We start from the raw sequence: 23,535 nt of genomic DNA, 5'->3' as shown, positions 1-23,535 counted from the left end.
TAGATGAAAACGGTTAATACTTTATTTAAAAAAATAATTTTAACTTTTAATAGTTTATTTTATTATTACTTTTTAAATTTTTAAAAAAATATTTCCAATTAAAATTTTATAAATCATACCTAAAATTTTTAATGTTATTTTTTAAATTTTATGAATATTGGTAAATATATTTTTTATTTAAAAAAAAATCAGTGGTGTTTTTAAATTTTTTTTAATATATATATATTTTTTTTCAATTATGGATTCAAACTCAATAGATATTTAATGTAATTAATTATTTAGTTTTAATAATAATAATTATTATATTATTTCAATTTAACATGATCTCTTCTAAAGTTGTGTAATCTCAAACAGTAACGTGGTTGACACTATTCTATTACTTTCGACGTTGTCATACTTTACTTGTATCCAGACTTTTCATATGTGGCTCGATCCATACCGTCTATCGTGCTCTTGTCCCACGACATACCCTATTTTGTTTACAAATGTGTCACATATGAAAATAGATGTACCTCATCCACATACGAGCACAGTATTTATAACAACAAAAACATTATTTCTTGATTCAATTTTTCATTGCCTTTCCACCCGGCTATTGTGTGTGTATTGGCTCTGATAGACGTATACAAATCTACCATCAACTCAAAGTGTCCTGATACTACCGCTCAACATCTAACATTTGGAGACATTGAGACATATGGTGTCTATACAACTAGCTATATGGGATTTGAATACATATTGCAATAATACTTATGGTTAACTAAGCAGAGAGCACGACAATCAAAGCATGCAAGGTGTCACAATCGTATTGTCTCGAGAGATTTGCTGGTGACTGTGTGGCACTCACTCTCACCACTGAGTGAGTCAGTCAACTAAAATTTGGGTCGCCTTTTGCGGAACGTCATATACTCAAGGCTTTGCCTCTGTTTTGAGAATAAGGTTCTAAAAAATAGGAGTCACGAGAGATTTTGCAAGCAAGGTTGAAAGTAATGTTATAAGTTAGCAAGCAAGAAAAACAACACAACAATTTAAATAACATATAACTTCAGATAGTACAAATGACGACATGATTTTGAGGCATTTCAAATCTAGCTGCGTGATTTTGCCCGAACTTGGGTCAAAGTATGAGCCGCAAAACGAACGTCTTTTTGATATTAAAAAGTTTGTTGTAAAAGACAAATCACTGGCACTGAATTCTTACGGAGTGCGTCTGAATATGGCACAGTATCGAGGCCGAGTCCTCCCCGTCGGCGTTGAAAAAGTATGCGTTCATCAAACGGGTCTTTATCAGCATGGCCGGTTGGCTAATTCCCCCATTGACTTGCTGTGCAATTCGTCTGCAATTCCTCGCTTGTTCCTCTCTTTCATCTGCGCAATTCTTCGATTCTTTCTGTTGATTCATGAAGCATTTCCTCTGAGAATTTGGGATCGGGATTTCTAGTGGGAGTTTCAGATTTTTTTCGAACAAGAATGCCAGCGACCCCATCTTCCAATTTGATCCATGTTCATGGCTGCAATCGATTGATATCGCCGCCATCTGTTTCTTCTTCCACTTGTTCGTTGAGTGTTCTATCGATTTCTCATTTATCTGGACGGCAAATCAATGGATTCCCATCTTCCAATCTCGTGTTCTCGTTTTTCCCTTCTTTTCTCACATCATTTCGTTCGCCAAATGGTTTCATCAGCGGTAAACCTCGGCGGAAGAGGCGGCTGAGGATTCCGATCATTTCCGCCATTTTTGAGCGGTTCACCGAACGAGCGGTAAAGGCTGTGATCTTCTCGCAGAGAGAAGCGAAGGCCCTTTTGAATGGTTTGGTTTTCACCCAACATCTTCTTCTGGGTTTGATTGCTGAGGAATATCATAATCAGTCTCCTGGCGGTTTTTTGAATTCGGGTCTAACACTACATGAGGCACGTGAGGCTGTTCGCGGCATTTGGCATAGCAACGATGCGGAAGCGGATATGAGTGTTGATAGTGCGGCTGTTACGCCTCATGTTCCTTTTTCTGTCGGCACCAAGCGGGTGTTTGATTCAGCTGTTGAGTATTCCAAGAAAATGGGCCATCATTTCGTTGGACCTGAACACCTCTCCATTGCTTTACTTGCTGCTGATGATGATGGAAACATAGAGTTGATTTTGAGGAGGTATTGTTCATTATATTCATTTCTCTCACTAGACCATTTTGCATAACCATGGTGGATTTCTCAGCTCCTTTTATCTCATGAACTTGAAGAAATCGGCTGCCTTTGTCTGTTCGTGGTCTGAATTGTTTTCCATTATGTCTGTTTTTTTAATATCAGAAGTTACTGTTGTTCTTGTTCATGTTTATTGTTTTTTGCGGTTTGCTTCTGATGTTTTTAGTGAGTTTTAGTGAGGCAATCCAATTAGTTTCATTAGCGGAGCAGATATTTTTGGGTGGACCACTTGACATATACACCTCCATTGATGAGGTGTTTGCATCCTTGGACTAATAGTAGATTCAATTTGATGCTGTTGGTGAAGAGAGTTAAGATTTGAGATCAGTCTAGTGATCAAGGGAACAATGAGAGATCTCACATTGATTGGAGAAGGGAACGAGTGTCAACAAGGATGTTGGGTCCCGAAGGGGAGTGAATTGTGAGATCCCACGTCGGTTAGAGAGGGGAACGAAGCATTTTTTATTAGGGTGTGAAAACCTCACATCGATTTGAGAGGGGAACGAGTGCCAGCGAGGATGCTGGGCCCTGAAAGGGGGTGGATTGTGAGATCCCACTTCTTTATAAGGGTGTAAAAACCTCTCCCTAACAGACGCGTTTTAAAACCTTGAGGGGAAGCTCAAAAGGTAAAACCCAAAGAGGACAATATCATTCAAAGAACTTTGTAATTGGGAGATCGGTATAAATATTAGATGAAGTGTTCATATGCGTGCAATGAGGAAATTGTGGCTTACCAAGGAGAAATAAGGCAATTGTGGGAATTGAAAAGACCTTTGATCTTGTAGATTGGAACATTTTGGATAAGGTGCTTTGAAAAATGGGCTTGGTTTAGAGGTTTTGGATATGGAATTGTATGTCTTCTGCCGTATATTTTATCTTTATTGATGGAAAACTTAGGGGAATATTTTTGCCTCTAGATGGCTCAAGTAGGATGTCTAGGGCACCGTTCTTTAAACCAAGCTGTCATTTGGAAAGCCAAAAGATCTTTAATGGTGATGGTAAAATTCATCTTACTCCTTAGCAGTTCATTGATCATACCATTTTCTTTTGGAGTGGAGGGGAATATGTTTTTACCTCCATGGAGAGATATCTCTGGTGATAGTTCTTGCCCATTTTCTCGTATGGTTCGTTCTCTTCTTCCAAGTCGATCCAAAATAGTTTCTTGAATTGAGGGCCTCGCACAAATGTCTCATCGCAATTGAAGCACAACCCTTTCTTCCATTTCTTCTCTAGTGAGTCGTTTTATCAAACAGTTGGTGCGGGTATCAAAAATTGGTGAATTGTGTTTGTTATCTTGGTTGGTGGTGGCCTTGGGATATATATTCTTTTCGTACAAATGAGACATACTCATTGCGGTTACCAAGTCCTGTGGCTGGTGGAGCTCCACCTCAATTGATATAGACTCTTGCAATCCGCTAATATACAACTGAATCTTTTGATTTTGAGTTAAAATTCCAGCTCTTGAAACCAACACTTAGAATTTTTTTTGGTACTCTTCCACTGAACCCGTTTGTTTTTAGCTTAGCGAGCTCCCCCAATATATTGCTTCGGATGGGAGGTTCAAACCGCAAATTGCATTGGTGGGCAAACACTATCGAGGTGGGATGTGGAATATCCTGTACCATCTGTAAATACCATAGTTGAGCAATTCCTCTAAGTGATAAGAGGCTAAGCTCTTTCTTCCTCGGGTGTCGATTGATGTGGAAAAAGTGTTGACAATAGCTAATCCAACCCAAGGGGTCCTCCAGCCCATTGAAGCGAGGGAAGTCAAGTTTCATGAATTTGGGTTCTATCAAGTTTCTTCCATCATTTTCAGAAATGGTGCCCTAGAAATCCCCTTATCTCTCCTTGTTTTTGCTCGACTTTCAGCACTTGAAGAAGTCAACCTGACTTCTTTGTGGATTCCAAGTCAAGGGACATGACATCCAATTTGGCATGAAGCTATTTAACCTTCTCATTACGCGCTTGATTGGCCTGTTCTTAAGATAAGAGTAACTTGAAGAGTTTGGTAAATGGTTCTTGTATAGACTCACCCATATTGTTGGCTCTAATACCAAATTGTTACGTGCCCAAGTCTGCGATCGAGTTATGAGTCTATCATAAGTGGAGATAGACGATATTGTGTGGGGGAAGAAGTAGAATTCTTCTTTCGACCTATTTTAAATAATTGTTTGGCTCAATTGGAGGGAACCTTAATACCTCTGAGTTAAAAGTACTCAAGATTAAATTTGACTAAATTGAAAATTTTTAGGTACCATCTTTATTGATGTTTATGACTATTTATACAAGTTGTGTAATAACCATTACTACATCAATGGAACCATGATTCAATCATGGAGGATTAACCTCCTTAAACAAAGGAAATAACTAAAAATAGAAATGAAAGTGGAGTCCTTACAACCATTACTACATCAATGCATGACTCAATCATGGAGGACCATTCTCCTAAAACAAGGGAAATAACTAAAAATAGAAATGTTGGTGGAGAATTCCTCCTTACAATAAGGAAACTGAAAAAAAAACTACATAAGAAAAATTCAACCAATGGCTTCCATACATACGCGATTGGTTCTTTTTTCCATGAGTGTAACATGTGTACACTTGTAGTGACATTGTATCAATGTCATTCTTCGAAAAAGAGATTCCATGCAGTAAATCCTTAAAGACAGCCTTTAGGAAGCTCAGAATAGAAAGAAGGATCGATATGATCAATTGCACATATCGCACCGACCATTTGAGTTCAATATTGGAGACAAGGTCCTGCTGCATCTTCAACCATATCGCCCGTCTTTGTTAGCTTCTTGGAAAAATCAAAAGCTTGCCGCAAAATTCTCCGAGCCTTTTGAGGTATTAGAACGAATTTGTTCTATGACCTATAAGTTAAACTTACCAACCGAATCAAAATTACATCCAGTGTTCTACGTTTCCACACACAAACCATTCCATGAAGGCAATGTCAATCATAATCCAAAACTTCCTCCAATTCCAGCCCCTGACCCTCCTCAACCACTTGCTATTTTGGACCATCAATTTAAAGCTAGATAGTCAGAAGTTTTGATACACTGGAGCCACTCTTCACCAGCTGATGCCTCTTGGGAAATGTTCAAGATACGACCAAACGATTTCCATAATTCAAGTTTGAGGAGAAGCTTTCTTTGAGGTCGGGAAGTTTGATACAATGCCACTATAAATGTACACACGTTACACTCATGGTAGAAAGAAGCATTCGCGTATGGAACCCATTGGTTGAATTTTTCTTTATGCTGTTTTTTTTTTTTCCCAGTGTCCGTACTATAAGAAGTCCTCCACCTTCATTTTTATTTTTAGTTATTTCCCTTGTTTTAGGAGGATGATCCTCCATGATTGAGTCATGACTGTATTGATGTAGCAATAGTTATAGGAACTCCACTTTCATTTCTATTTTAAGTTATTTACTTTGTTTTAGGAGAGGATGATCCTCCATGATTGAGTCTTGGTTCCATTGATGTAGCAATGATTATTATACAACTTGTATAAATAATCATAAACATCAATGAAGATGATACTTAAAAATTTTCAATATAGTCTTGAGTACTTTAACCTAGATGTATTAAGGTTCTCTCTGTTTGAGCTTTACAATTATTCAAAATAAGTCGAAAGAAGAATTCTACTTCTTCCCCCGCACAAACACCATCTACCTCCATTTACGAAAGACCCATATCCCTAGGATGTTAAAATTTCGTAGGACATATAATGCGAACTTTGTTCAAAGATCTTCTATGGCTTTGGATTCTAGTGTTGCATTGTGCAGAAAGCAGTGGAGAATTTTCTTTTCTTTTAGGTTTATAAGTGAGAACACTATATTAAAAGAGGAGCTAAAAAAGACAGCCTACGGGCTCGGTAGAGAAAACGAAGCAGTGAGGATTTAGATCATGTGCTTTGGAAGCGATGCTTTATCGTGAAGCTTTGGGCCGTACTCTTGGATACCTTTGGTTCTGGTTTGACCTTGCCAAGAGGGTGTATGAGTATGGTGGACTGTGGAGGAGGCATTCGTTAATTTTCCTTTTCATAATAAGGTTGCCCTTTGGCAAGGGACTAATTTTCATAATTTCGTGGCTTTTATGGCTCGAAAGAAGATATAGGGGAATTTAGAGATTTTTAGAGGTTTTTGGAGGAGATTTGGATTGCAATTCTATAATCAACATTATGTAAAAACTTCAGCAATTGTGCAGAAGATTTTTTTAAAACAAGAAATGCAACTTTTTGTTAAATTAATGAAAATAGACTAATTCTCAAAAGATACAAACTCTAGAGATGAGTGAAACAAAAGAAAAATCTTAAAAAAATAACAAACAATTACAAGGGAACAATAAATGCATGCCCATTAAGATAGATATCATGTAAAAATTGGTGACGGAGTCATTAAGCGAGCTAATTTAAAACGATCTGAGCAACAAAGGAGCTTGTCTTTGAAAATTCTTTGATTTCTTTTCAACCATAATTTAGATACGTGTGCCTAACTGCTATTGAATAGGCTGTTATCTTGAAATGATTTCAGCTTAGGGGTAAATGTTACTCAGTTGGTAGATGCAGCAATATCTAGGCTTAAGGGGGAGCTTGCCAAAGATGGTAGAGAGCCATCTAGTGCATTGCAACAATGGGTGCCTAAGAAATCGGCTTCTAGAAAAGTTCTTCGTATAAAACCCTCTCAAAAAGAAAAAGGTAATACGTTATGATGTTGAATATATGTGTTTTATTTTTTTTGTTTTGAATTTGACCAATGGAAAAGAGGTGTTCAATTTTTTTTTTTTTTTTAATAATTGTGTCAGAGAATAGTGCTTTGGCTCAGTTCTGTGTGGATCTTACTGCTCGTGCTAGTGAAGGATTCATCGACCCTATTTTTGGTCGAGATTCTGAAGTTAAACGAGTCGTGGAGATCCTTTGTCGCAGAACAAAAAATAGCCCCATTCTTATTGGCGAGAGTGGAGTAGGAAAGACAGCAATTGCTGAAGGGTTGGCTCTCAGTATTGCTCAAGCAGATGCTCCGTTCGTACTGTTGGTACGATTTTTAATCGCTGCTTGCTATTTTACGGTTATTTTCACATATTCGCTTCTGACGTTTACATTCAGCTTTGATTTGGTTTGATGCTTCTGTGTTTTGTGGTCTTGTTTTGTGTTGGAGTCATGATAAGAGATGGTAGTCTGCCAAATTATCCAACATTTTCTCTATTTAATTCTATTTTGTGTTTCTTGGGGCAAGGAATAGGATTACAAATCAAGGTTCGATAGGTTTTTCCCCTGCTTGCACGTTGTTCGTTCATGAATCGAACCTCTGTTTTTGATAGAAAACAATACTTTTAATGGAGCAAATGAAATTACAGGGGAGATTAGGTGTGTCCAAACAAACAAAATAGCCTTACAAACAAGGATTCCAGTTGGTCAAAATCAACAAAACATTGCGGTTACAGAAATTTCTGGCGAAGTACACCATATAGAACGGAAAATTTAAGTTTTGTTGTGAGATCCCACATCAGTTGAGGAGGAGAACGAAACACCCTTTATAAGAGTGTGAAAACCTCTCCTTAGCAGACGCGTTTTAAAAACCTTGAGGGGAAGTCTGAAAGGGAAAGCCCAAAGAGGACAATATTTGCTAGTGGTGGGCTTGGGCGTTACAAATAGTATCAGAGCCAGACACCGGACGTGTGCCAGCGAGGAGGTTGAGCCCTGAAGGGGAGTGGATATGAGGCGATGTGTCAGCAAGGATGCTAGGCCCCGGAGGAGGTTGGATTTGGTGGGGGTGCCACATCGATTGGAAAAAGGAATGAGTGCCAGTGAGGACGCTGGACTCCGAAGGGGGGGGGGGGGGGGGGGGGGGGGGGGGGGGGGGGGGGGGGGGGGGGGGGGGGGGGGGGGGGGGGGGGGGGGGGGGGGGGGGGGGGGGGGGGGGGGGGGGGGGGGGGGGGGGGGGGGGGGGGGGGGGGGGGGGGGGGGGGGGGGGATTGTGAGATCTCACATTGGTTGAGGAGAACGAAACACACTTTATAAGGGTGTGGAAACCTCTCCCTAGCAGACACATTTTAAAAACTTTGAGGGGAAGCCTGAAAGGGAAAGCCCAAAGAGGTCAATATCTGCTAGCGATGAGCTTGAGCGTTAAATGGTGTAATTCTAAGTGATTTTTTGTTTGCAATTCTAAGAAGGTATGTATGGCTTGTTTTCTCTATTGTTCATATGATTTATCTCTTTATCTTATTGAAACAAAACAACATTTTATCCACAGAACAAACAAGTAATGTCATTGGATATTGGACTACTCGTATCTGGTGCAAAGGAAAGGGGAGAATTGGAGGCACGTGTTACTGCACTAATTAACGAGATAACAGAATCAGGTCGAGGCTTAGTGTAACATTTTTAAATTTTTTTTTATGGATAACCGGCAAAACATTTGAAAGTTTACACATCTATGTTACGGTTGGCTTGCAGGCAATATTATCCTTTTCATTGATGAAGTCCATTCACTTGCTGAGCTTGGCGCAGCTGGAGGTGGAAGTAAAGGGTCTGGTCTTAACTTCGCTAATTTATTGAAACCGTCACTTGGGAGAGGAAAACTGCAGGTATCTTCACTTAATTTTTAACGGTTATCATGTTGAAGTGCCTAAATGATCTTGTGAACTATGCTTAGCTTTTACTGCTTGGAAATAATGTATACTATGTCATGTATTAGTTTTTACATAACTCGCTCAGATGATAGTATTGGCTTTGCCATAATTGATATTGTGATTAAGTAGTATGAGTATTTGCATGTGTTTTGTCCTTCATTAACCGTATATTAGTGTAACAGCCCAAGTCCACGCTAGCAGATATTGTCTTCTTTGGGCTTTCCCTTGAGATGAAGTTTTTAAAACGTGTTTGCTAGGGAGAGGTTTCCACACCCTTATAAAGAATGTTTCGTTCTCCTCCCCAATCGATGTGGAATCTCACAGGCACACCTCCTCGTGTCCACCAACTTTTGGGTCTTAACCTCCTCACTGGCACATCGTCTGGGGTCTGGCTCCGATACCATTTGTAACCATCAAAGTCCACTGTTAGGAGATATTGTCCTCTTAAGACTTTCCTTTTCGGGCTTTCTCTCAAGGTTTTAAAATGCATCTTCTAGGAAGAGGTTTCCACACCCTTATAAAGAATGTTTCGTTCTCCTCCCCTACCGACGTAGAATCTCACAATGAGTGACAAAATGGACTAAGTTCAAATTGTTTTCTCTTAGAAATGCTTTTGTATTTGAATTTTTATGTCAATCTCTTGATCATTTACTTAGGCCAATCAAGAATCATATTTCTGTTCTCTCCGCGTGTGCGTTATATCCGTCGTCCACTCAAGTCATTTTTGGTGCATAACTATTTCATTGCTGGCAGTGTATTGCTTCCACCACAATTGGTGAATACAGAAAGAAATTTGAGACTGATAAAGCATTAGCGCGACGATTCCAGCCTGTGCTGATCGAGGAGCCAAGCCAGGTAATTTTTCCATTTCTTAATTGTATGTTATGCACAAACCATTCATTTTTCAATGTTTAATGAGATAGGATCCTAAATATAGGATAATGCAGTGCGAATGTTGCTGAGCATTCGTGAGAAGTACGAGGCTCACCACAACTGCAGGTTTACATTTGAAGCGATAAACGCTGCTGTATATCTGTCTGCAAGATACATAAGTGATAGGTATCTTCCGGATAAGGCTATCGATCTCATCGACGAAGCAGGTAGTAGAGCTCGTATGGAAGCCTTTAAGAAGAGAAAAGAATTGCAGACTTCTATACTCTCTAAATCACAGGATGAGTATTGGCAAGAAATTAAGGCCATTCAGGCTATGCATGAAATGGTATTGTTTTTGCATATTTGATATTATTGCTCAAATCTGTGATCATTATTGATATCTCTTCTTCCGCTATGAACAGAATCTGGCCAATAAACTCAAAGATGGTGAAGTACAAAGCTTGGATTCTTCTGGGAATAACATCGTGGAGTCGACTTTATCTTCGATGTCAGATAATTTTGAGTATGAAACTTCAATATGAAAAATGTTATTTGTTGGCCCAAACAATTTTTTTAAAAAGAGTATTGATTCATTCTGTTATTTGTTCCAGACCTGTGGTGGTCGGACCGGATGATGTCGCAGCAGTTACTTCTCTTTGGTCAGGCATCCCAGTTCAGCAGCTAACGGTTGATGAGAGCGTTCTTCTGATGGGTCTCGACGAACAGCTCAAAAAGCAAGTTGTCGGGCAAGATGAGGCTATTTCTGCAATTTCTCGAGCTGTTAAACGGTCTCGGGTTGGGCTTAAGGATCCCGACCGACCTTTAGCAGTTCTACTTTTTTGTGGCCCTACTGGAGTTGGCAAGACCGAGCTAACTAAAGTTCTGGCTAGGTGCTACTTCGGTTCGGTAATACCTTCATTATTATCATTATTTACAGCCCTCTACACATATATTGTTTGATTGTCACTTTTTCTGTAACCGAAAGATTAGAAGTTTGAACGCCACCCCTACATGTTGAACTCAAACCCCTCATAAACTCGTCCTCCACCGTATGTTCTGTGACTTAATTGCGTGCAGAGTTTACGCTAGCCGTTGAATATTACTGACAACGTCTATTTTGCATTTCGACACTAAACATAACATTCGTGCAGGAAGCAGCTATGCTAAGACTGGACATGAGCGAATATATGGAGCGGCATTCTGTGAGTAAACTAATCGGATCACCTCCAGGATATCTCGGCTATGGAGACGGCGGAACATTAACAGAAGCAATTAGAAGGAAGCCATTTACAGTTGTATTGCTCGACGAGATAGAGAAAGCTCATCCAGATGTTTACAACATCGTCCTCCAGTTGTTTGAAGACGGACACCTTACAGATTCTCAGGTTCGTGCTCATTGTACTCCAAGATTAGTGCTGTTTTTTACTGTCTTACATTTCAAATCGGGACCGACAGGGACGGAGAGTGTCGTTTAAGAACGCATTGATAGTAATGACATCAAACATCGGTTCGACTTCAATCATAAAGGGTAGACATCACTCCATCGGTTTCTTTACTTCAGAAGACGAGTCATCTAGTTCATATGCAGGAATGAAATCTCTTGTGATAGAGGAACTCAAGGGGTATTTTCGTCCTGAGTTGCTGAATCGGATAGACGAGATAGTCGTGTTCCAACCCCTTCAAAAGGCTCAGGTTAGTCCGGTTTGTTCTTTTTTGTTTCGAAATAACTACGGCTCGACCTCTCTCGTCTTCACCTAAATGCAAACCTGGATTGAACTCATTGAGACACTGATTTAGTTTTTCATACGATTGGTTTGCATTGTTTCACATTAGATGCTTGAGATCTTAAACCTGATGCTTCAAGAAGTAAAGGATAGGCTCATGTCGCTTGGGATGGGTCTAGAGTTATCAGAGTCAGTAAAGGATCTCATATGCCAAGTAGGGTATGACCAAGCTTATGGTGCTAGGCCTCTTAGGAGAGCCGTTACCTTGATAGTTGAAGACCCTTTAAGTGAGGCATTCCTTTATGGTGATCCAAAGCCTGGTGATACTTTTGTTGTTGATTTGGATCCTACAGGGAACCCCTTTGTAAAAAACCAAGTCTACCAATGATTTAGGATCGAATTGTATAGTTTCGTATATTTAATGTATAGCTATGTCGAGTTTTCGACAAATATTCTTTGAAAAGAGTATACATACGACCAATAATGACTGTATTTGTCTTTTTTCGGTCGAATATAGAAAATAACAGCAACTTCATAGACTTTTAAAGCTTTCCACGTTTCTGAATGTTACTTATGTCCTTGCTAGAAGTGATAGGAAGCGAAACCTATTTGATAGATATCTGAATGTAACAGCCAAAGCCTACTGCCAGTAGTTGAAGGAGGGTGGATTATGAGATCCCACGTTGGTTGGGAGGATAACGACATATTCTTTATAAGGGTGTGGATTGTGAGATCCCATGTTGGTTATAACGAAACATTTTTTATAAGGGTGTGAAATTCTTTTCCTAAAAAAACACATTTTAAAAACCTTGAGGGGAAGTTCGAAACGGAAAGCCCAAAGAGGACACTATCTATTAGTGGTGGGTTTGGGTTGTTGCATTGAAAGTTTGAACATTGTTAGAGATAAAACAGTTGATTTTGATGTACGTGCAATTGAGGTTTCATATTGAATCTATTACATATGAACGAAGATAATTACCTCCATTTTTACGAGATTTTTTGAGTGAATTAAAATAGAATCACGAGGGTTCATGTTATTGTGGAGGGCTCGTTGTTGTTAATAGAGCAAGACTGGATGTTTAAATTTTTTTATTCATTTACGATTTTAGATGCGTCTAATTAACTAATTTTGAGTAAAATTTTGAAATTTTTACTAACCACTAATGATATGACATAAATTGATAATAGTAAATCTAATATTAACTCGATGGATAAGAGTAAATCTAATAGTATGGATGTACATTGAACCCAATAACCCGAACCAACCCAACTCGAATCATAGGGGTTGGATTGGGTTGAGTTAGCATTTTCGAGTTGGATTGGGATAATTTTCTGAAACCGAAAAATATTCGGTTTGGGTTTCAGATTCATTGGACAAAATCTTATAAAATATATTGGCTTTAACCGGACAAAAAAATTAATTAGTTAAAATATTATTATTTAAAAAGAAACTAAAAAAATTAATTTTTTTTTAGCTTTTAGAATATCTATTTTAGTGCGGAATCTCTTAAAAATAAAAATAATCATGTTGATTCTTATTTTTAACATTAATAATGTAAATATTTAAAAAAAAATAATAATTTTAATAAATAAAAATATATTATACAAATTGAAAGTTTTATGATGAAATTACAATATACATAAATGTGCATGAGTTAACTGTGTAAAGCTGCGAAGCGCACGGGAACTTTCTCTTCAGCTTCTTTCAGAAAAGTTTCGGAGATTGCCGAAAACAGAGCATTGATGATGGATGAGAATTGAAGAACGAACTGGAAGATTTCGGTAAACAGTGTTAAATCCACTACTTTGTGTGTTCCATTCTCTCTGGTTTTGATTTCTAGGTCAAGCAAATCTGGGATCCTCGATCGCTTGTTCCTTGTTTTGTTGCAATCGATCATGGCGTCTTCTGGCAGCGGATTGACATTCAAGCTGCACCCTCTTGTGATTGTGAACATTTCCGATCACTACACTAGGGTTAAGTCTCAGATGAATCCTCCGTCCTCTTGCTGCTCAGCTCCATCTCCTTGCGCCTTGAGTAATGACGCCGATGTAGCCGATTCTGTGGACCTTACCACTTCTCCTCCCGCACCTAGGGTTTATGGTTGTGTTGTTGGCGTTCAGAGGGGCCGCACGGTTGAGATCTTTAACAGCTTTGAGCTTCTTTATGACCCCAAAACTCAATCACTGGACCGCACTTTCCTTGAGAAGAAGCAAGAGCTCTGTTAGTAATTTCCGACGTCTCTTTCATTTTTCTTTCGCTTTTTGGTTGGTGTTGATTTTGTTGTTTATGATGATTAAGTTGCTCTCTTTTTCGGAACAGATAAGAAAGTTTTTCCCCACTTCTACATTTTGGGTTGGTATTCTACTGGGAGTGATGCCCTGGAGTCTGACATGCATATCCATAAGGCTGTGAGTTACCATTTGAACTGCTGTCTTACTATCTTGACACAGAGTTGTTTACATGGCTTTCACATTCTCAAGTGTACTGCGCTTATTGAAATTTTAAACGGACTCTTAATTCCTAAAGAATTTTATTTGCGCACCTGAGAATTGTGAGTCTTAGTTTCACCGGAGTTCTGTAGTTATTAGATAGGTTTCCTTTCAAATTGGAGTCCGTTCTTTCTTAATTAGGGTTTGAATTCCTTTTGTGGGGATGGATTTTTGTATGTTCTTGTATTTGTTTTCATTCTTCTTGATGTGATGAGAACTTGGTTTCTCATTAAAAAAACACATACCTGAGATTCAAAAGATGTCCAATTTAGTATTAACTCTATTACTTCTTTCTGCCTCTCTCCCTGCGTACGTGTATGTGTGGATGCGCGTACAGACTCCAATTAGATTAGAGGACAGTATTTTGATGGCCAATTTTTTTGATCCTCTGGCCAGCCTTCTCACAAGGTTTGACATTGAATTCCAATTGACTTAATTCGATCCATCTTCCTGCTCAATCGCTTCCTTGAAAAGACTCTGACTCTCAAGACCCTTTACAGCGCTTCCATAGTCACTGCTAGTAGTTTTACTCCCTTCAAAGAAAAACAATTTTCTCAACTTTTAACCCAATTTCTTACACCTTTTACTTAGAATCACACAATTTGAACTCCTATAATGCCCTCTAATTTCAATAAGCTCATCCTTACTTCGCCTTGAAAATACAATGAATGTATTTTTGGTGAAATGGTTTTGGAAATTTTAGTTGGAGCCTAATTCTTTGTGGCGAAGGTTTTGAATGGGTCTCTAGTGGTAGGTTTAAGGGTTTTTATAGGATCGCATGGTTTGCTATTGCTTTAGGATATCCTTTGTTCTCTCAGTTCATTAAATGTTGTATTAGGGATGGTTCAAATACCTACTTCTAGGAGGATTGTTGGGTGGGAGAGAAACCTTAGTGTTCCTTGTTCCCTAGTCTTTACCACCTATCAGAGAAGATGTTACACTTGATGTTCTCTATCTTGCCTTCCTCTGACAATTCTTCATTGTCTTTGTTGTTGTGCACTTTTTGATCGTGAGGCTTGTTAGATTGTCAATCTCCTATGCTTTTGGGGAGAAGGACTCTTGGACTTGCCTTCCAAAGCTCTCGAAGGCGTTTCCCATAGTTATTTTGTTTGGATTCTTTGTGCCCCTTCTTCCCCTAAGGGTCTACGTGTTTCTCCCTTTAGAATGTTAAAATTCCTTATAAAGTGATTATTATGTTTTTTGCATGGCAAGTTTTGCATGGGAGAGTGAATACTCTTGATCTTATCTAGAGGCTTTCTTCCATGGTGTTTTGTTGTGTCTTTAATGGTCTGCCCTTTGTAGGAGAGAGGAAGAGGATCTTGACTATTTATTTTGGGACTGTGTGTTTGTTACCTCCTTGTGGAACAAATTTTTTAGGACCGTTGGGGTTGCGCTTGCTCGTAATAGAGGTTGTTTGATATTTGAGGAGGTGCCCTTGAATTGTCCCTTTCGTGACAAAAGAAAGGGCTCTTTGGCAATCTCAAATGTTTTTTACTTTGTTGTGGACCATTTGGCTGAATAGGAATAGTAGTTTTTTTGTGGGGTTAAGCAATCTAGGGAGGACCTTCTGCACGTCTTTGATTTGATTCATCCATGTGGGCCACTGTTAATACAATTGTTTTTTTTTTTTTTTTTTTTTTTTTTTTTTTTTTTTTTTTTTTTTTTTTTTTTTTTTTTTTTTTTTTTTTTTTTTTTTTTTTTTGTTGTTGTTGTTGTTGTTGTAATTATTAGTTTAGTATGATTCTTCTGGATTGGAGCCCCTTGTTGCAATTGGGTGTGTGGGCTATTTTGTTTTTGGGCTTGTTTTTGTATTGCCCGTATTTCCTATTTATCTATCTCAATGAAAGCTAGTTTCTCATAAAAGAAACTGATGAATGTATTTCCAGTATTTTTTATTAGGTTTCCTAACCTTAGATTACTGACAGCTTTTTGCCTAAGACAATCGCCTTTTTAGTAGTACTCTCTTATCAAGAGGGTTTACAAAGTGCGACTTTCAACTAGCTCAATGCTCATCAAATTTAGATGGGAAGTCTACCGTGGAGAATGGATTTCTTACGTTGTTATTTAAGTGTTGAATGAAAGAATGGTATTGTTAGGATCTATTGACATGTTCAGAGTATAGATAAGATTATGATCACTACACAAAGCTCCCTCCCTTCCTCCCTCCCCTTCTCAAACCTTAACCTTGGCCTCCCACCGCCACACCTCAGTCCTTTGGGGAGTAGAGAATGGAACTAGGAAGCACCTTTCTCTTTTTTCTACCAATGCCTTGGGTATTTTATCTTGTGGAAATTAGTAACTAGGTAATTGGTCTGAAGTTCTTATTTTTAGTTCTCTAGGCTCTCTGTGTGAGGGCAAAGGAATGTTTCATTTGTATTCCTACCATACCCTCTCAGAAAACTTCGAACACTCAAACTAAATCTTCTTCATCTCTCGGCTGCTCAGGGAAAAAAGAAAAAAATATATTTATATTAAGCGGAAGGGGGAATTGGGTGGGGGCAAGGATGGAGAATATAATCTTGTCCCCTGCCCCATTTATCTAATGGGGAAAGAATATTCCCCATTCCCTGTCTAAATGGGGGATCCCCTCCCCATTCAGGGTGGGGGCCCCGTAGGTAAAATTGATATCTCTACTTGCAAGCTCAGAAAAAGTAATTGAATGCCCAAAAGAACTAATCACAATTGATTCACCGCTTGCAAGTCCTCTACTGAAGAAGCAAGTTAATCACACTTTATCACATATTCCACCCAGCAACCCACCCAACAAACCTATTTACACTATTCTGCAAATCATCCGTGCATTCCACTACTACACTATTCTAATTCCACTTAGTGAGCAAATCCAACAAGCCCTCACTACTAATTCATCTGGTACACCATTCGGACACACATTCCACTATTCCAACCAGCAATAGAGGAAGAACAAGGTCCTTTCAAATATTCTTGTGATAGAGGAAAAACAACCTCATCCTAACAATCACTCGCATAAGGTTGTGATATTCATAAATGAAGCAGAAACTTGAAGTAGATGTTGCAGTTTCATGTGTGTAGCCCATTTCCACTAGAAGTTTGGGCAGCAATTTTGGCACTCAACTGGTTGAGAATCCAGAATTTTAAGGAAGGTCCAAGTAGAAAGGAGGTCCATAATATAATATATCATACTTCAAATGGGAAATAGGATTTATTTTCTTCCCTTTTGATTATTTCACCATCATGTCAAGAAAAATCTGAAAACGTTCTTCCAATTGTCATCACAAATCATCAAAATCTGAGATTCATATTTGAAGTATTTAATAATGGAGGGAACCAAGGTGCTGGAGGAAGAAAAAGAGGGGATAGAACTAAGATCTTCAATTTCGTCAAGGCAGGACTCCAATTCTCGGATGGGAGTATCGGATGGTACCTTTAGAAAAGCCACTACTTGAGAAGTGAGCACTAGAGAGGCAAACAACGCCCGTGGAAGTACTCTAAGAGTGAGCATGAGAGAGACCAGTGACGTCCATGGAAGTGCTCTAGGAGGAGTGAGCATGAGAGAGACCAGTGACGTCCATGGAAGTGCTCTAAGAGGAGTGAGCATGAGAGAGACCAGTGACGTCCATGGAAGTGCTCTAAGAGGAATGGGCATGAGAGAGACAAGCCATGCTCGTAGAAGTGCTCCAAGAAGAGTGAGCACGAGAGATGCAAGTAACGCTTGTGGAAGTGCTCTAAGGGGATAGCATACATGAGTTATGTGTTCTCACAACTTCAACTGACAGATGTGCTAACAAAAGGACTTCATAGCTTACTACATCATGAGTTAGTATCCTAGCTATGAATGAATGATATCTATTACTCAGCTTAGGGGGAGTGTCGAAGGATTAGCCTTAAGTTAGGAGATATTTGTGTAATACCATTAAGTATGGGAAGTAGACGACCTCCCTAATCTATCTCTATTATTACTTAGTATCTAGGGATTTATTTAAATTTATTGTTAGTTGCTATCTAGGGGTTTAGTTAGGCTTGTTGTATTATATAAAAGGCACATGTACCTCTTTCAAAATTAATAAGAAAAACAACAAGCTAATTTAGACCTGCAACATATATGACCGATGATTCTAGTTTGTGAAGGTCACTCAAAAGTTTTGTAATTTGGCACTAAGATTTCTAGTTTTAGGTATGTTTGTTCTAATAGGAATTTCCTATTCTACCTTTTCTGATTGGTTAATGGTGAAAAAACACGCAAACATTCAAATGCCTTTAAAATCACAAGTTCATAGAATGAGAGGGCATTGGTGATAGGGTTCATCCCCTTGCTTGATGACTTTTCCTGAAGGCTATGAGAAAAAGAGTTTTGGTGCTGTATTATTATAGCCCTTTCCCTCGAGGGTTGGGGGGTTGACAGGAGTTAGGGGAGGGCTTAATGAAAGTAGTGTCATTCCACTCTATTAGCATCCATCTTACAGAGAAGTTTCTAGTTTACTGGCCGATGTTTTCCAGTCTTTACTCTCTGGAAATTTATTTATTTACTAGAGTTCAGAATATGTTCACATATATTTTTTTTCCTTTTTCTTTGTCTTTTATGATAAGGTGCCACATTGAATATTATGATATGATAAAAAATTTCTGAAGGCCAGCCTTTGTCTAGTTCTATTCTCTCAAAGATATTTTTATAATATGCTTGTTCTCTAACTCTGTTCAAATGCAATTGAAGGTTCTTTGTAATCTTCCTAGCCTTCTTTGGGAGGATGGGTAGCTTAGTTTATGTATTTAGCTTTCAATGTTGAAATTCAATTTCTTACTTGAACAAGAGAAAGTATATAGTTTGATAGACGAAATTGTATCTTTTTTCTTGGATGGGAAATTAGAATATGATAATGGATACAATTTTACTGTTAATTTTGATGAGCTTTCTGACTTAACAGTTGATGGATATCAATGAAAGCCCTGTATATGTTCTTCTCAATCCTTCAATTAATCATGCCCAAAAGGATCTCCCAGTCACGATTTATGAGAGTGGTAATATGTCTTGTTTCTTTTCTTCTTCTTTACATGGTTTTTGTCTGCAGTGTGTTATCAATAAATTTCTTTGGTTATATGATCATTTGTCTTCATCATTCTCATGCCAATTCTCAGGTATATCATCCATGATTTCCATGGTGGTGAATATTAGTGCGCATAGTTTGGTTTTCATATACTCAGGAATTGTCATCTTATTCTGAAACCCTGGTCTTTTACTTTTTTTTTTTTTTTTTTTTTTTTTTTTTTTTTTTTTTTTTTTTTTTTTTTTTTTTTTTTTTTTTTTTTTTTTTTAATAATCTTTTGGCATTCAAACTATCATGTTGGGAAGCATCAAGAAGTCTATAACTTTTCTCTTGGATGGTCACAAGTTCAAGGGATAGTAACAGAGTTCTTGGCAATTGATCCATTCTATGTGAAGTTTCGATCAAAAGAAATTGGAAAGTATTCCAAGCTTAGTAAGCTGTTTTCTGGGGAACTGTTAGGAAAGAACTATCCGTATATTGCCAAGAGGAAAACTCTGGAATGCTGATGATATGGTATTTGTCTTTGGGATATAATACTTCTAAGATAAAAAATATATATTTGGTGTATAATATGGATTATATATCTATATATATATATATATATATATATTTGAGAAGAGAATGTGAAACTTTGACTTTTTAAATTATGAGGTCTTTTTAATGCCTGGCTTACAAATTTGTTGCATTTATCACCCAATCCACCCAATTTCACCTTCAGGGGGACATTTGTTCAAAACTTGAAACATTTTCATCTTGTCCTCAATTTAGAGATGTCACTTAGAAAACAACATATTGCATGTGGCAGGTGACAAGGGTGTGCGCAGTCATGGCATTTACTGTCTAAATTGATTGTTAGATTTTGATATAGAGGGGAGGCAAGATAATTATGAGGAAAAAATAAAAAATTTGGGCTCTTAGAAAGCTATTTTAACCAAAGGCCTTCTAAGGGTGATTGTCATGAGGGGTGGACGTAGGTTTTGTTTTTGTGCACCCCAATGAAAATTACTTGTCTTGCTCTTAAATTACTCGTTACCACAATATTCCCATGGTAAAATTCCACTAGAAAAAGATTGAGAAAAAAATTGTTTGCATGGTGGTATTAACTCTTGTTTTTTGTTTGTGGTTTCTACAACTATAGAGCTACATGTTATTGAAGGGATTCCTCAGCTAATTTTTGTTCGCTCAAGTTACACTATAGAGGTTTGTTTGCTTGGTCGCTCCTTGTGTCCTTCAAACTTGTTGCAATTCTGGTTATTGAGTTTCTCGCAAATTTTCCTGTTCTTACTCTTTAAAGACAGTAGAAGCTGAGCGAATTTCTGTTGATCATGTTGCGCATTTGAAACCATCTGACGGAGGCTCTGCTGCTACTCAACGTGAGTGATCCAATACCTCTATGTATTTTAATCTGGGGTTAAACCTCGTTATTTCTTATTGCCAGAAAGAAAATTATTATGATTTGATATGTTTATAATGAGAGAAATTTTGTCTTCAATGTAGTGGCTGCTCACCTTGCGGGTATTCACAGTGCCATCAAAATGCTAAACAGCAGGATCAGGATACTTCACAGTTATCTTCTGGCAATGCAAAATGGTATTTTCTTTTCTGTACTATGCATAAAAATGTTTATGATGAAAAATTTTAAGAGTATAAAAGCCCAGGGTGGTTATTCCTTTTCTTTTTATTAGTTGTGGTTAGGCTCTGATTTCTGATCATTGTCCGAACATGGCTGCTACATTTAGTGGTTCTAATTCTTCCTGAAACTTGTGATTTAATGGCTCAATTTGAGATTGATATTTTCTATCTGTTATTCTTTGTATCAGGGGATGTTCCCATGGAGAGTTCCTTACTAAGACAAGTGTCAAGTTTGCTCAGAAGATTGCCGGTTACTGAATCTATAAAGTTTCAAGATGATTTCCTGATGGTGAGTGCTATCGCGCATCTCACATGTTATTTCCCTGGCCCTGGTTTTTCCTGCAGTTAAAATTTTAAATGTTTGCACCAAAAATTTAGACATTACTTTGATTTGTGATTAGTTATTCTTACTTCCATAATGTCCCTCCTTTCAGGACTATAATGACACAATGTTGATTACATATCTAGCTATGTCCACTAATTGCTCAAGGTATGATATTTCTGATCATATTGTATACTTTAGATGTGGAATACTCTGTATGTGGCTGCTAACTAGATTAGAATCACAAACATATGCTCAGTATCATATGATCTCGAAAAATAGAATCGTTACCCTGGAAATGCCAAGTGCGTGGTAAACAAAGTACGTTTTTTAGAGCAGTATTTGTAAACATTTCTACCCATTTTGACTTTTTCAAAGCTTATATGATATCAGATTTAAACATTTTTTTTTTTTCATTCTAATTGTCAATTTAAAGAAATTTACTATTTCCCCAACGATGATCTCACAAACAAAAAGCTGTCGTCTCAAATTCATTTCCCACATCTTAACTCGTCACATCATGGGTTTAAGTGGATTTTTTAGTTACTAAAATGTTTCTTTTTCGACTTATGCTAGTCAAATTGAAAATTTATCAATTATCTCATTTCCATGCGTATATTTTCTTCATTCCAATTATGTTTGAATTTGGAAGGGAGAAAATTACATTCTAGATTGCACGTTTAGTGTACTTGAGTATGTCTATATTGAATGAATGTTCAATGTGGATGCACGCTCATACTCTTAGTGTTGGTAGCTTGTATAATTTTTCTAATGTTATCAAGCATTACATAGTTAGGATCTTGTCCATAAAATGCGTCCATGCAGGTGTGTATGTAGAGTTTGCTTTTGCAAATATGTACGCTATACATTACCTCTTCCAACAGATCTTTGCTTACATTTATAAAAGTTCAAAACTCCTTCCTTTTAGTGAAAAAAAAAAGGTTGATTCTTCTTCGGCCCTTCCCTATTTACCGAGTGAAAGAAAAACGAACAAGAATGAGTGAAGACTATATAAGCTGATCTTCTACTAATGAAACTAAGGGGCAGCATTCTTAATTGATCAATTTCAAGTTATCTGGTTGATGGATACGTTACTGTACTTCTTTTTGAAGCATTTGTGCTTCTTTCTCCTTGGTTTTGCATGCATACCAGTAATTATCAAACTTTCCCTTGAGAGTATACTACTATTGTGAGGATGTCGAGCACTAAGTTGGTAGTATATTACCCTATGCGTTGTCCTAGCATTAATTCTTGTCTTATCTGTTCGCACTGTTCTTTTTCCTCTCCTCACCTCACACCCAACACTTACTTTCCAGTATAATGAACGAGCTGATCGAAAAGTTCAACACTGCATACGACCGACATAGTCGAAGAGGTGGCCGAACAGTTTTTATATGAAAGCCCAACTGCCAACAGAAAGTTCAGGTACTTCAATGATACTGCTAGGATTTGAGTGGTTCTGAAAGCATGATATAGGAATTACTATCTCTTTTGTTTTGTTTTTTGCTCTTAATTCCTATGTATGGATGCTGTAGCAGTGAAAAATGGTTTGAACATGCATGATCTCCCTCCCTTTCCCTCTACATAAGGCCATCTGTTACACATATGAGGACACAGTTTAGCTCTAGAGGATGCAGTATGTAATTCGAGAGAGAGAGATTAATGGGCAAGCCCTCCTCAAAAGGGTAGACCAGTTGAGTTGAGTGGACTTTACTTCCTTGACTCCTCATTTGATACTTCTCCCAGTTTTAAGATGCATATTACCTTCCACCTATCTAAGTCAGATCTTATGGAGAAGTATTTTTCTGTGTGAGTTGTGTAAAAATTATCGTATCAGTTTTTATCGTAAACTTTCAATTTTATTACCATGGACGTTATATACTTAAACAAGCGTGTACGTTATATACTTAAACAAGCGTGTAGCAACTCTGCCCTTTGGTTATTTTCAGTTAATTTACTTGCTAATTGTCACGTTATATATATATATATATATATATATATATATATATATATATATATATATGTTAATTTAAATAAAATTGGATTAATCAAAGAACAAATTAACCATTGATAACTAAAACTCAGATTTTCATATGGATTTTTTTAGAGTTAAAAATTGGAACTAATGTTTAAGATTGAGATGGTTATTCAATATGTTTTACAATTAGATTCTTAATAAAAAAAAGTGTGATTGGTTCCCAAAGAAATGAAACAAAAGATTTAAAAAAGTGATAGGTGTGATTTTTCTTGAAGAAATGTCAAACAAAAGATATATTAGAGCTAAGACAGTTATCGTATGAAATCTACAATGCATGATGCAGAGGTGCATAATAGATCGATATGAACATTATGAGATGTTCTCTAATAAAACCTGTTGTTCCTTCTTCTCTATCTCAAGCTCGGAGAAGGAAGAGGTAAAAGGATTCTACAGAGAATATGGTTAGAAATCTATAATAGAGTTAGTAGGAGCCAAAATTGACTACGAAACCATTATTTTCCCTTTAAAATCGATAACAAAATGATTTCTTTCAAATATTATGTTTAATCTTTCTGTTGCACCATGTCTTAACATTTGTATATTATGAAGAGCTGTATTTCTATGCACATTCATTCATCGACATTCCCCAATGCGTTGTGAAATTA

The 23,535-nt window shown here is 37.5% G+C and overlaps 2 protein-coding genes across 3 annotated transcripts; both read left to right on the top strand.

The window, feature by feature from the left end:
- Positions 1 to 1,179: 1,179 nt before the first annotated feature.
- Positions 1,180 to 11,976, top strand: LOC111476726 (chaperone protein ClpD, chloroplastic-like). The gene is made up of 12 exons (XM_023120516.1): positions 1,180 to 2,144; positions 6,733 to 6,896; positions 7,004 to 7,233; positions 8,452 to 8,560; positions 8,655 to 8,785; positions 9,584 to 9,685; positions 9,768 to 10,049; positions 10,126 to 10,226; positions 10,315 to 10,609; positions 10,855 to 11,088; positions 11,159 to 11,395; positions 11,537 to 11,976. Exons 1-12 carry the CDS (start codon positions 1,471 to 1,473, stop codon positions 11,813 to 11,815), a joined length of 2,838 nt encoding a protein of 945 aa, XP_022976284.1. The 5' UTR covers positions 1,180 to 1,470; the 3' UTR covers positions 11,816 to 11,976.
- A 1,091-nt stretch (positions 11,977 to 13,067) lies between these two features.
- LOC111476730 (COP9 signalosome complex subunit 6a-like) lies at positions 13,068 to 22,757 on the top strand. Of its 2 annotated transcripts, XM_023120523.1 has the most exons (10): positions 13,068 to 13,648; positions 13,748 to 13,836; positions 18,819 to 18,912; positions 20,077 to 20,138; positions 20,233 to 20,311; positions 20,436 to 20,528; positions 20,759 to 20,859; positions 21,005 to 21,060; positions 22,209 to 22,317; positions 22,431 to 22,757. In XM_023120523.1, exons 1-9 carry the CDS (start codon positions 13,324 to 13,326, stop codon positions 22,288 to 22,290), a joined length of 981 nt encoding a protein of 326 aa, XP_022976291.1. In that variant the 5' UTR covers positions 13,068 to 13,323; the 3' UTR covers positions 22,291 to 22,317; positions 22,431 to 22,757. The 2 variants fall into 2 exon arrangements, with proteins under 2 accessions (XP_022976291.1, XP_022976289.1); XM_023120521.1 differs by having other exon boundaries at positions 22,209 to 22,757.
- The last annotated feature ends 778 nt before the right edge of the window (positions 22,758 to 23,535 follow it).

Source organism: Cucurbita maxima, unplaced genomic scaffold, assembly GCF_002738345.1.
Source record: "Cucurbita maxima cultivar Rimu unplaced genomic scaffold, Cmax_1.0 Cma_Scf00003, whole genome shotgun sequence".
NCBI classification, from domain to species: Eukaryota; Viridiplantae; Streptophyta; class Magnoliopsida; order Cucurbitales; family Cucurbitaceae; genus Cucurbita; species Cucurbita maxima.
The sequence above is the reverse complement of the archived record's forward strand: the minus strand, read 5'-3'. Positions and strand labels throughout refer to the sequence as shown.

What these genes read in the sequence shown, in the direction of transcription:
- LOC111476730 (XM_023120523.1), top strand. Translation starts at nt 13,324, where the DNA reads ATGGCGTCTTCTGGCAGCGGATTGACATTCAAGCTGCACCCTCTTGTG. An exon ending in ACATGCATATCCATAAGGCT is followed by an intron (nt 13,837 to 18,818) that starts GTGAGTTACCAT and finishes CTGACTTAACAG; the next exon opens with TTGATGGATATCAATGAAAG. An exon ending in AGGCTCTGCTGCTACTCAAC is followed by an intron (nt 20,312 to 20,435) that starts GTGAGTGATCCA and finishes TCTTCAATGTAG; the next exon opens with TGGCTGCTCACCTTGCGGGT.
- LOC111476726 (XM_023120516.1), top strand. Translation starts at nt 1,471, where the DNA reads ATGCCAGCGACCCCATCTTCCAATTTGATCCATGTTCATGGCTGCAAT. An exon ending in ACCCTCTCAAAAAGAAAAAG is followed by an intron (nt 6,897 to 7,003) that starts GTAATACGTTAT and finishes TAATTGTGTCAG; the next exon opens with AGAATAGTGCTTTGGCTCAG. An exon ending in TGATCGAGGAGCCAAGCCAG is followed by an intron (nt 9,686 to 9,767) that starts GTAATTTTTCCA and finishes TCCTAAATATAG; the next exon opens with GATAATGCAGTGCGAATGTT.